The 12,614-nt window shown below is 41.4% G+C and overlaps 1 protein-coding gene across 6 annotated transcripts in view; it reads left to right on the top strand.

Annotated features, from left to right (window-relative positions):
• TAPT1 (transmembrane anterior posterior transformation 1) overlaps window positions 1-12,614 on the top strand; it is a 63,922-nt gene that overhangs the window by 17,557 nt on the left and 33,751 nt on the right. For 4 of the 6 annotated variants that reach the window (XM_024741774.1, XM_024741779.1, XM_024741776.1 and 1 more), the window contains one exon: window positions 9,357-9,475. In XM_024741774.1, coding sequence (XP_024597542.1) covers window positions 9,357-9,475 — 119 coding nt within the window. Of the gene's footprint in view, window positions 1-9,354; window positions 9,476-12,614 lie in introns of those variants that run through there. The other 2 variants (XM_024741778.1, XM_024741777.1) reach the window with 2 other exon arrangements.

Below are 12,614 nucleotides of genomic sequence, written 5' to 3' on the forward strand. Positions count from 1 at the left end.
TTTTTTTTTTTTTTTTTTTTTTTTTTGAGGTATACGGGCCTCTCCTGCTGCGGAGCACAGGCTCCAGACGCACAGGCTCAGCGGCCATGGCTCACAAGCCCAGCCGCTCCGCGGCATGTGGGATCTTCCCGGACCAGGGCACGAACCCGCGTCCCCTGCATCGGCAGGCAGACTCTTAACCACTGCGCCACCAGGGAAGCCCTGAAAAAATTTTTAACAAGTGAAGAGGAAGGAGATCTTAATTGTTCCAGCGGATTAATGAGGCCAGCATGGACTCAAGTCCTTTTTAGCTTTCTGTTTCACCATCACTGGCAAATTGGCTCTCAGTCCTCCTTTTAATAGAAAGATGACAGCTGCAACCTTGGGCATTACATCTGCATTATAATCAGAAACAAGAGGAGATGGACAGTGCCACCTTCTCCACTGTCCCTTTTATAAAGAATTTAAAGCTTTCCCAGAGGTGCCCCAGCATGCTTCCTTCCACTATGTCTTATTAGCCACTGAGTCACACAGCCGTCCCTGCTGCATAGGAGACTAGGCCAGTGAATATCATGCTTTTCCAACAAAGGGAGAAACAGATTGAGAATGATAATCAGGTTATCCACCCCTCAGAGCTCTGCTTCTGAAACATACCAATGTTCAACGTGGATTAGAAATAAGAGAAGCAGGGAGAGCTTAAGATCCCTCCATAAGTACGCTCTTTCTTCAGATTAAAATCAATTGATTAGGGCTTCCCTGGTGGCGAAGTCGTTGAGAGTCCACCTGCCAATGCAGGGGACACAGGTTCGTGCCCCGGTCCGGGAAGATCCCACATGCCGCAGAGCGGCTGGACCCGTGAGCCATGGCCGCTGAGCCTGTGCGTCCGGAGCCTGTGCTCCGCAACGGGAGAGGCCACAACAGTGAGAGGCCCACGTACCGGAAAAAAAAAAAAAAAATCAATTGATTAATTTTACTTCTTAAGAAATTTATTCCTCGTGTTAAATACATGTCATATGTAGGATGTGATTATTATGAAGCCTTTTATCAAAATTACTTTTCTGTAGTTACATATGCTTATGTAATTTTGCCTATATCATAAGAGGTAGAACTAAAATGAAAATACATTTTTGACTTTACCTTATAATTCTGTGTTTTTTGACAATCTTTTATTTCATCATTACCATGCTTTGTATGTTATAGTTATTTAATATATTTTTTTAGAAAATCGAATTCAACTGCTTAGTCTTAAATAGAACGACTTAAGTTCATCAGGTTGAAGATATAAGTATACAATAGGTATAGAATATTGTGTTTGGGGCATAGACTTCGTTATTATTGGAAGGGAGAGGTTACTGTCACAGAGGGGAGTCTTGGGGTCGAGGTGAACAACCTTAGCTTCTCATCTCGGGTCCGCAGGGAAGAGCCCAGTAGCCTGATCACGGTGTTCTTTTGGCTTTGACTTTCTTCGTCTAAGACTAGGCACTTGGACTAGGTCATCTCAGGAGGGTGAGTAGTCCATGACCGTGTGAATGAGTTTGCTGACGAGGGGCAGAGGAAATGGGAGTAATGGAAACGTTCACAGCAGGGAAATTTTACATCTCTAGTGGAGGAACTTAGTTCTGCTTTTTTGAGAGTTGGAAGGGGTAGTAACATTTAGGAAAAAATAATTCAAAAAGTTCCTTTCAAAATAATGAACTTAGTGAAAATATATAAAGCCTTTTTTTGTTGTTTCACAGTGTAAGTGTATATTAAGAAAATGTAGTTATAGCCAATGTTTCACCTTTATTTCAATAAAACAGTCCTGAGATTTTGTTGTGAGAGTACATAGATCTGTTTACGGCAGTGATTTTTTGGGCATCCTACTCGGTTTCTGATTTTCATGAAAGCGTGTGGGGAATCATCCCCCGAAATTGTTCTCATGGTGCAGCTCTTGCTTGTGACACACCCTGACTCAAGACGTCCCACCACATGACTACTAAGACACCAGAAAGCCTAGGGTATCTGCTCATCTCAGCATCTCAGCAGCCTTGGCTGGTGTTCCTCCTGGCCTCTCTGACGCTTGTCGCCCCTGGCTTGCAGCAGTGGTGACAGCAGCTTCCACGTGTCTTGTGTGACAGTCTTACCGTTCCTAACGCTTCTTGGCGTGGGGCAGGTGGGAGTGCAGATCCATTTTGGCGGGGGCACGAGTAGCCCACTTCAGAGGGAGGTCTTGGAGGTGATGGGGGATGGCCCAGGCATCCGGGGCTTCCTTGGCCTGGTGTCAGCCCTGTACCTCTTAGGCACATAGGACCCATCAGATGGTTCTAGGGCAACCAGCCAAAGACTTCAGGCCTCCATCCCATTCACTGATGTGTTTAGAAGACAATTTGTGACCTTGGCACTGTGGGGCTATGTTTATCTTTTTGGATCAGTAACTTACTTCTGTCACGTTAGCTTTGGAAACAGTCTAAACTCTTGCTCTTCCTCTCTCTTTCCATTGTGCTGTATCAGGCCACTGTGCTGTCTCCCTCAGACTAGTATTCTCCTTTGTAACTGTTCCTGCTGCTTCTCTCAGCCTGCTGCAGTGCTGCTGGTCGCCCCCTAAAAAAAGCAGATTTGAGCCTAGAAGGTGTGTGATTGTCGCCTGCAGCAGCTGCTAAGACCTCGCAAATGTGCCATAGGGTCCTGAGGGCGCACCCAGCCTTGTACATCACAGCCCTGTTTGTCCTTGCAAAATACCAAGTAATGACCCCTGCCTCAAGCAAGGGTTGTTGTAAGGACTAAGTAAGTTAACATAGGTCAAGTGCTTAGAATATTACAGTATTCAACAATGATTAAAAATAAGAGAAGTAGGAAAATCTCAAGATCTTGCATGTGCAGTCTTTCTACAAATTAAAATCTTCAATATATTTATTTACCTCCGAAGAAATGTATTCCTTGTGTTAAATATGTCAGGCATAAGTTGACTGTTATGAAGCCTTTTATCAAAATTACCTTGTTTTCTGTACGCACATGTGTTTATGTGACTTCACCTGTCATGAAAGTACTTGGCTCCTTGTAATCGCTTTGTTTACCATCTCCTAGAGTGTAGACTTCCGAGGGGTATGAATTTTTGAATTCAGATGAATAAAAATTATTTTATTATAGGGATGACCTTGAAGCAGTAATTGCTTTCGAAGTCAGTCATTTGTAAACTTCCTTATTGATAACCCAGTCTCCTTGACATCCTTTTAATTGATCGCCGCATGTGAGTTTGAGAACTTCCAGAGCACAGGATAAAGATTTGTGCCCCTTAGTGGTCAACTGAGCAGATTCCTGACCCTCTCATCTGATGATTACATTCTGGCCACACAGCCTCCCGCTCACGTTGCACCTGAGCACGCTCTTGTCTTTGCTTGAAATGCTGTTCCTCCTTTCTGTGCCTGGCGGCAGCTAGTACCCATCTTGTCTCCTGGTGGGAGATCTTTGCTAACGCTGTTCCTCCCTCCCCCAGGTGCCCATCCCAAGTTCACCACCACCACCACCCCCGCCCCCAGCTCGCTGCTCAGACCTGATCTCAGCGCATCCAGAGCACATCCTTCATCTGGCTCTTACCCTGCAGTCTGTGTCCTGCTCACTAGATTTGAATTCCCTGGAGAAAATGTCCTTCCTAAATGACCTTTCAACCCCCGTGTAGAATTAAGCAGGACGCGGGTTCTGCTCTGACAGGAGTAGACCCAGGGCTTTATAAACTGAGACCAGGGGAAGGAAAGAAAACACCCTTCCTGCGTTACTACTGCTTCCCAACTCCCACCCCAGAGCAGCCACCCTCAGCTCTGGACACTACTTTGTGGTCATGGTGGAGGAGGTAGATTCAGAATTGCCAGAAGATGGTTTGTGCAACTCAAAGAGGCATATTCCAGAATCACTGTGCTTTAATTTTGGCCATAACATTTATTGAAATTTCAAATGGCATTAAAAGGAAGGCAGGAGATTTTTGTCAAAAAAGGAAGCATTTTTAAAAGGTTAAGAAACCTTGCTCCACTCTCCACAGAGAGAGGCTGGCATTTTATTTGTTTATTTCTTTTGAGGCTAGTATTTTTCATATGATTAAGAGCAATAGAGTTAGGTTCAAAATGAGTGTGGTAAGAGCTGGTTGTGGAAATTTTCACTAGCGTGTGATGTTTTGTTGACCAGAAGTGTTACAGAATTGTTGTAGTTTTAACATTGATGTTCAATTATTTAAAACTTCTGTTAAATCTTTTTTTTTAAACATATAAAGCCAAATCCAGTGGCGAGGTTGAGGCTGAGTGACAGGTGTCTTCAGTAGAAATAGTGCTTCAGTTTCAAAGCCATGTCTTCTGCAGACCTACTGGCCTTGCCTCTACTGCTCAGGAACTGGGCAAGCTCCCGAGTTTCACTGCAGAGTCGCGGCAGGGGCGGCATGCTCGGGTTGGAGGTGAGGATGGACGGAGGCCCTCAGGCCCTGTGCACAGCACCTGGCCAGTGCCTGGCCGTATTGCCCAGTACCCGTAAAAGGCTTCTGAAGCCTTTGCACACAAGATCTCCCGCCAGACAGAAAGACCGGGGAACATTAGAGCATGCAATACATGTTTCGTTAAGAGAGAGAAGGAGGAACAAATCAAAGACTGAGCTAGCTCTGGAAAGTTTTCACACAAAACCTTCTGTAGCATTTTGTCTTCCATCCCCGGGAAAATAACACGGAATGGAAAAGAGGTACAAGCCAAAAACTCCAGTGTGGGGTTTCTTCTTGAAGTTTCTCCATTATGCTTTGGTTTTCTGCATTCTGTTATTCATGTAGTGGCCAGTTCAAAGAGATGACATATTTATAAGGCCTCCCCCACCCTGCCCCTCGTAAAGGTGAGATGCAGCTAAAGTAAGATACCACCTTCTTCAAGATGGATAAAGTGAGGTGGGACTGGAGCAGCAGTACCAGAGGAGGAGAGAAATGGGGAAATGGGGTGAGAGAGCAACAAGGGTCCAGTGCGCAAGGCATGACTGTCAGCTGATAGGACGGATGTTCACCCGTGGTTTAAAGAGGCATGTTCCAGAAGCATGGTGCTTCTTTGATTTTAGCCACAACATTGTATTTATTTTGAAATTTCAAGTGGCATTTAAAGGAGATTTTTGTGTTTCTTGAAAGGGAAACAGGGTGGCATATGACACCAATTTCATTGCTTTATAGTCACACCTTGTATATTTCAGGGCAGATTTCATTAGCTGTTACTTAAGACTGCTTGAATGCTTTATGGTTATTTGGTCCAAATGAAGAGGAAATAGTACTTGCCTGTTTTATCGAGATGCCGTACCAATTAACTGAAGGTGTGAAAGTACACATTATTCTTGTGAATAATATATACTCAGACCTTTTAATTTTATTAAGATAACATTTTCAAAGCTAGCAGTAAATCTATATATGTGAAATGTTTATGCCTTTTGTAAATTTGGTTCATTAAATGCCTTTTATTTCTACATTTTTTATGACACTAGGCAAATTGGCAAAAGACAAGTTAGCACAAAGAAAATTACGTTAACTCCTATGCCTAGCAAAAATAGGGAGTAAGATCTTTTTTCTGTGCTTAAACTGCTTCAAAGAGAACATGTAGGGCCTTGAGGCAGACAGACCCAGGCGTGAAGGCCAGTTCCTTCACTCTGACCCACAGCCTTGGGCAGGTGTTCAGCCGCCAGAGCTGTGGTTTCCTCGTGTGCTGAGCAGGGATGAAAATCGCTAGCTCAAGAGCTGATGGGGGATTAAGTAGTAAGCACTCACCACTCGCCTGGAGGATGGAAGACACAGGAGTCCCTCTTGGCACATCTCCTTTAGACTCCTGGATCACCAGGTAAATTAAATGAGATGCCCTCCAGCGCCCAGTAGGGCGCCAGGCTCACACTCAGCCCAGCAGGGGTTTCTTTACCTCCCTCAAGGATGAATGTTTTCAGGATTACATCTTGTTTACTTTTTTTGGAAGTTTTCTCATTTTCATTTGTAAAGAATTTAAGAGAATTCTGTGCTTTGTGAAAAAAGTTAACACCTGAACAGTAGATAAAGGAGTTGGGTCACTTTTCCATGTTTCTAAACCCTGAAAGGCATCTCTTTTGCTTTACTTGTGTATTGCATGTTCTCACATAGATGGATGCCTTCTTTCCGCCCAGCTGAAGTTTCTTTAGATCACAGCCACTTGCTTTCCTTCCATTTTATTTTTTATTTTTTAAATTTTATTTATTAATTTATTTTTGGCTGCGTTGGGTCTTCATTGCTGCACGCAGGCTTGCTCTAGTTGCAGCGAGCGGGGGCTACTCTTTGTTGCGGTGCACAGGCTTCTCATTGTGGTGGCTTCTCGTTGCGGAGCATGGACTCTAGGTGCGCGGGCTTCAGTAGTTGTGATATGCAGGCTCAGTAGTTGTGGCTCGCGAGCTCTAGAGCGCAGGCTCAGTAGTTGTGGCGCGCGGGCTTAGTTGTTCTGCGGCATGTGGGATCTTCTCAGACCAGGGCTCGAACTCGTGTCCCCTGCATTGGCAGGTGGATTCTTAAACAACTGTGCCGCCAGAGAAGTCCCTCCTTCCATTTTAATATTGAGATCTGTTATATCGACAGCTCCAGGTGGTCTTTATGTGGTCAGCACACAGTGCAGGGAAGATTTTTTCTTGCCCACTGAGTCTACTGGGCTGGTTTAAAATGTGAAGGGGAGGAGACACAACAAGGTCCTACTGTATAGCACAGGGAACTATACTCAGAAGACTGTGATAAACCATAATGGAAAAGAATATGAAAAAAGAGGGCTTCCCTGGTGGTGCAGTGGTTAAGAATCCGCCTGCCAATGCAGGGGACACGGGTTTGAGCCCTGGTCCAGGAAGATCACACATGTCACGGAGCAACTAATCCCGTGCACCACAACTACTGAGCCTGCGCTCTAGAGCCCACGAGCCACAACTACTGAGCCCGCATGACGCAACTACTGAAGCCCACGCACCTAGAACCCGTGCTCTGCAACAAGAGAAGCCACTGCAATGAGAAGCCCATGCGCCGGAACGAAGAGTAGTCTCCGCTCGCCGCAACTAGAGAAAGCTGCACACAGCAACAAAGAACCAAAAGCAGCCAAAAATAAATAAATAAATTAATTAATTAACAACAACAAAAAAAGTATGAAAAATGTCTATGTGTATAACTGAGTCACTTTGCTGCACAGCAGAGATTGACACAACATTGTACATCAACTCTACTTCAATAAAAAGAAAAATTGAAAAAAAAAGTGAAGGGAAGGCCCATTAGACTTCTGTTACTGTTGTTTACCATGATACTAATACACATTCCTCTAAGCCTAAGAAAGGTGACTGTTCTTTAAAAGAAGGTTTGATTCTTTAAGAGACAGTTTTCGTCATGATTACTTTTCTCATCGGTGTTCTTGTTCACACTTCTTCCTCCCCTGGAAAGCTTCCTTCCCCTGTTCCCACCCCTCCACCCCCTCCCAGTTTACCCTCTCCAGGTGTCAGTAGCCCTCATCTCAGATGTCATTAAGAGTCTCCTTCTATGGAGCTTTTTCTAAATCTCCCAAAGTTGGGTTGGCCATTCTTTCTCAGGGCTCCCCTGTTCCTTGTATACTTAGTTCTACCATAGCAGCCGTTACCTCTGCATTGACCTCCTTTATCTACATGCTGGTGTCTCTCTCTGTGAAAATGCGAATAAGCTTGCTGAGGGCAGGAACCCCATCATGAGGTCCTGCCAGGCTCTGTGCCCGCCAGGCTGAGCATCTTACTTGGCCCGTATTAACGGCTTAGTAGATGCTGATGAATGAGTGATGTGTTAATCCCCAGCGTAAGGTCACGAGAAAGACAGCCACTTACGCGGACACAGCAAAATACCTTCTGGGAATGTCAGGTTTCTGTCATTTTCTGCCTTTGGAGTGTAAACAACAGATCACCAGCAAACAGGGAAAGGATTCTTGGTGACAGGAGAGTAAGGACCACTAGCTTTAGGTGGACCTTGCTCAGTCTTTTATAGCACTCCTTTGTGTGTAAAACAAGGGGACAGACAGAACTGTGACTGTGCTGACGACAGGGTGACTGACTCAGACCAACTACTAAGAAACCTGGCACATATATGTATACATACACATACGTGTGTGTGTGTATATATATATATTTTTCCTTTGGGACATTCTTGCAAAAAATTAATAAAATGTGTCCTTTCTTATAAAGGTGTGTTAGTTTGCTAGGGTTGCAGTAACAAAGTACCATGAACTGGGTGTCTTAAACAACAGAAATTTGTTTTCTCACAGTTCTGGATGCTAAAAGTCCAAGATCAAAGTGTCAGCAGAGTTGGTTTCTTCTGAGGCCTCTCTCCTTGGCTTGTAGGTGGCTGTCTTCTCCCTGTGTCTTTGTGTTGTCTTCCCTCGGTGTCTTGTCTGTGTCCAAATTTCCTCTTCTTATAAGCATACCAGTCATATTGCATTAGGGCCCACCCTAATGACCTCATTTTAACTTAATTAACTCTCATCTCCAAATACGGTCACATTCTGAGGTGCCAAGGGCTAGGCCTTCAACATCTGAATTTGGTGGGGAGGGATACGATTCTACCAGTAACAGTGTAGATTTTAACTGCTTAATATATATATGTAGGACAGTTTACTGACTAAGAATACATCAAGTGCTGTGTGTGAGGGTGTATATATCATACCATGTTTGTGTGTCAGACATACAGAAAGTCACCACTCTTAAAATAGGGAAGTTTAGTAGCCTGGGTATGGCTACTTCTCTAAGCCATCAAAAGATTCTGTCCTCCTTATGTGGCAAGTATACAAGAAAGGGGGAAACATTACAGATATTAGCAGCTATTCCTCCAATTAAGAATAATGCCTTCTCTGTACAACAAGTTAAAGTATACATGAAATTTTGTTAAAATTAGTAATCTCTTAAACATTACAGATATTAGCAGCTATTCCTCCAATTAAGAATAATGCCTTCTCTGTACAACAAGTTAAAGTATACATGAAATTTTGTTAAAATTAGTAATCTCTTTACACAAGAGTAAGGTTAGACTTTACAAGTTTTGTCTGAAAGGTTTTCTATAATATCTAAAGTTTGAGGAAGTACCCAGAAAGCTACATCAGATGCTGTGGTCAAGGGCAACTTGTGTTTTAATTGACTTGTGTAGGTGGTAAACCAAAGACTCTGGAAGAAGAACTACAAACTTGCATTTTGAAAAGGGATTTTTCATTAGAATATGGCTTGTATACACAAGGAGAAGTACTAACTTGTTATTCCATGGATAAGTTATAAGAAATGAATTTCCTACAAAGCTTAGAAATTCCTTGATTGTTTGAAATTTTCATCTGTAATATTTTAAAGAATATTTATTTTACATTTTGTTTTTTATGTTCTTCTCTGCTTTTAAAATCCAGCTCATGGTCTTTGGAATCTTTCTGTGCCTGGATGCATTTCTGTATGTGTTCACCCTGCTTCCTTTAAGAGTTTTCCTGGCGCTGTTCAGGCTCTTCACACTGCCTTGCTATGGCTTAAGGTAAGTTTAAGATTATGAACTATTTTAAACATTTAAGTTATTTTTACTACTTGTAGTTGAGCTAAATAACCACTTGCATAGATTTTTTAGAATAGGGATAATCATTAAGTTTCTTTCACACTTTGGCCCTTAATGCATAAATGAATACTGTTTATCTTTTTAATGAATGTTATATAATATGCTTATATAATATTTGTACTTTTTATATGTACTTTTTTTTTCCAAATGGTTTTGGACCAGAACTTTGCTTTGGCCAGTAAACAAATGTTAATAATGCAGGAGGCTGTGTAGAAGAATAGAAAAGGCCTAGCACTGAGAGTCAAGGACCAACCACATTGCCACTGTGCTAGCTCAGCCTGTACTTTTATTTTCTTCAAGTCCTTTGGCCTCCTGGGCATCATCTGTAAAGTGAGGACCAGGTGCTAGGCTGGGAGGTAGGTGGCGGCTGGCATCAGAATCTCCTAGGGAGCTCTTAGTACAGGGTTCCTCCTCTGTCTCATTTGTGAGTCTCTATCTTCATGGCCTAGCTAGCCTTAGTTACTGCTTACAGGTGAGACCCCCCTCTGATTTGTGAGAGGGGAAAGCTCTTGAAGACCATTGTCCTGGTGGGAAGGATCAGACAGTCTGGCCCAGCATTGATTAACCGACGAGTCACGAGCAACTACTAACTTCTCTAAGCTTGTGTCCCCATCAGTAAAAAGGGGATGTTTAGAGCCAGCATCTTTTACCACAAAGACTGAGAGATGTGCAAAGAATACCTAGTGTAGTGCCTGGTTTGTAGTAGACAGGAATAAATACTAGTTTCCTTCCTTCCTTCTCTTCCAAAACTGGGAACAGGAAGATGAAAATGTAAAGCTTATGTGAATCTTATTGCTTTTTTGGTCTTGAAGTTAGAAATTTGGATTTTACAGTTTTTTTCTCTGTGGTTACATCAACATGCCTCTGCTCTGTGTGGTCACTCTCTGTAACATCATTACAGTGTTCTTAGCATAGTTGCCCAATTTACGTTTCTCACATGCGTCATTTTTCTAAATACGTTTCATTCCGAAAAAGTTACAAAATACTGAAATGGACAATAATATGTGAAACTTTATTTAACTATAAAAGAGGTAACTCTTCCATGGTATATTAAATATATGAATAATAACATTGTCATCAGTAACCATGGAAACTGACTTATAAAATTATTGATCAACATACAGAATTATATGTTGATTTTTTTTTAAGACCAAAGTCATGGAAGAGTCTCTTTTAAAGTAATAAACAAGCATATACTTGATATTTAGTATGTACTGAATAACACATAACAGTCCTTTTAAAAATGGCCTTAATCAGTCTTAATACGGAAGAAATCCCTCCAGTGTAAACTGGAAGGATTTATCGATCATGATGATCATATTGTGATAAGAGTAAAGGCTCTTCTTTGCAAGATGGCATGGGGTAGATTATAAGAATTAAGGTCACATCATTGTTATATGTGATACTTCATATTCTATAATCTTCCTCTCCTTCCAGAATGAAAGAATTATGTTATATATTTTATTAATTTCTTGTTAATCAAACGGGAGTATCTTTTTTAGGAGTTTACCATCAACTTTAAGATATTCAAGTACGTGCTTTATGCCTTTGGGAGAATTTTTAAGAAGACTTTATTCGTATCAGCAAACCTTTTTTTTTCAGACATTTGTAGCATGGTACTCCAATATTCAGAAAGCCTAACCTTGTATACTATCACTATTCCTTTATCACTGTTGGGAGCTCAGTAGAATCATGGTTATTTCAGTTACCTTTTCAGAAGACCAAGATAAAAAATCTAAGACATTACTAAATGGAAGTCTTCATGTGTGATTGCATAACAAGAATAGACGCATGGAAAGTTGGATAAAGCCCAGGTGAGGCTATCTGACATAAAATAGCTCGTGTCTACACTATGAGCTAGATTATTTTTTAGTTATTCTTTGATCAACAATGTGAGGCAAGTTCGTGCTCCAGCTGCCTTTAAGCGAATGGCTTTTAAAGACAGAGCATGTTCTCCGTGGCTGTTGGCACTATGAGATATAGCATTAAAAGGATGTGTAACCTAAAATCAACAAGAGCCATCTTGTTACACAGGTATCTAAACTGTGTCCCTTGTCACTTGGGGAGCAAGGCACCAAAGTAGCATTAGAGAAGTCTTTCAGTGTTTGTTCTAAAAACTGGGAGAGATGTTGCAGAGAGCTGGGAAGACTTCATCCCTCTACTCCTTGTTGGCTTTAGTGTGAGTGGTCAGTGGTCCCTAGAGCCAACCTTTTCTAGGTATTTTAAGGGGTTTTTTTTTGGCATAAAAAGTAAAGGTGATAACTTTCGTATATTACTTTAAAATACTTTTCAATCTAAATTAATTTGAATAACATTTTAAAACAGAATTCAAGTCCGTTCTATTTTCAAGTTTTTATGGCCAAACTGACACTAGAGGGCAGCCCATCACACTACAGTGAAGACTCCGCTAAGTTTTCCTGGGCAAGCAGTTCTTGCTATTTCTGCAGTTTGGATCAACTGAAAAATTACATTTTATGCCATCACTAATAAATATGTGTATATATAAAACGTGAAGTGCAGTTAAAATTACATAACAGAACTTCAGCACTTTAAATACTCTGTGAGTGTAACAGGCAGATTATACAGAATATGAAGATACTGCCTTCCTGTCTTAGTGCCTTAAGTATACTTTATCAGAATTAGCAAAACTATTGTTAATATTAAGTCTAAGACCTTTCAGATATTTTAGGAATGTAAAACTACATTTTATTTTTACAAAATTATTAATCAGCCAAGTTTTGTCATCTCACAGCTTTTCTTCCAGCATTCTCTACTTCCATTCAAGATTATTTGATTTGTCTTGCCTGTAGCTGTATCATGTCCCATCTTCTTAAGCAAACAAAAAGTGCTCTTTCCTTCAGTCTGACTTTATTTTTTCAAAGAGGTAAGAAGAAATTAAAGAGACCAGCAAAGAGGTTAATTGCATTCTTTTTTCTGTTTTCTTTTTCTCACTCTCCTGTATTTTAGTTTTCTTTCTATTAAAAAAAAAAAAGAAAGTTACTATTGATATCTTCTTAGTCTCTTAGTTGTTTGAAATTATTCCCCAAAAGCCAGGTGAGGG

Source organism: Neophocaena asiaeorientalis, unplaced genomic scaffold (assembly GCF_003031525.2).
Source record: "Neophocaena asiaeorientalis asiaeorientalis breed wild unplaced genomic scaffold, Neophocaena_asiaeorientalis_V1.1 scaffold218, whole genome shotgun sequence".
NCBI classification, from domain to species: domain Eukaryota; kingdom Metazoa; phylum Chordata; class Mammalia; order Artiodactyla; family Phocoenidae; genus Neophocaena; species Neophocaena asiaeorientalis.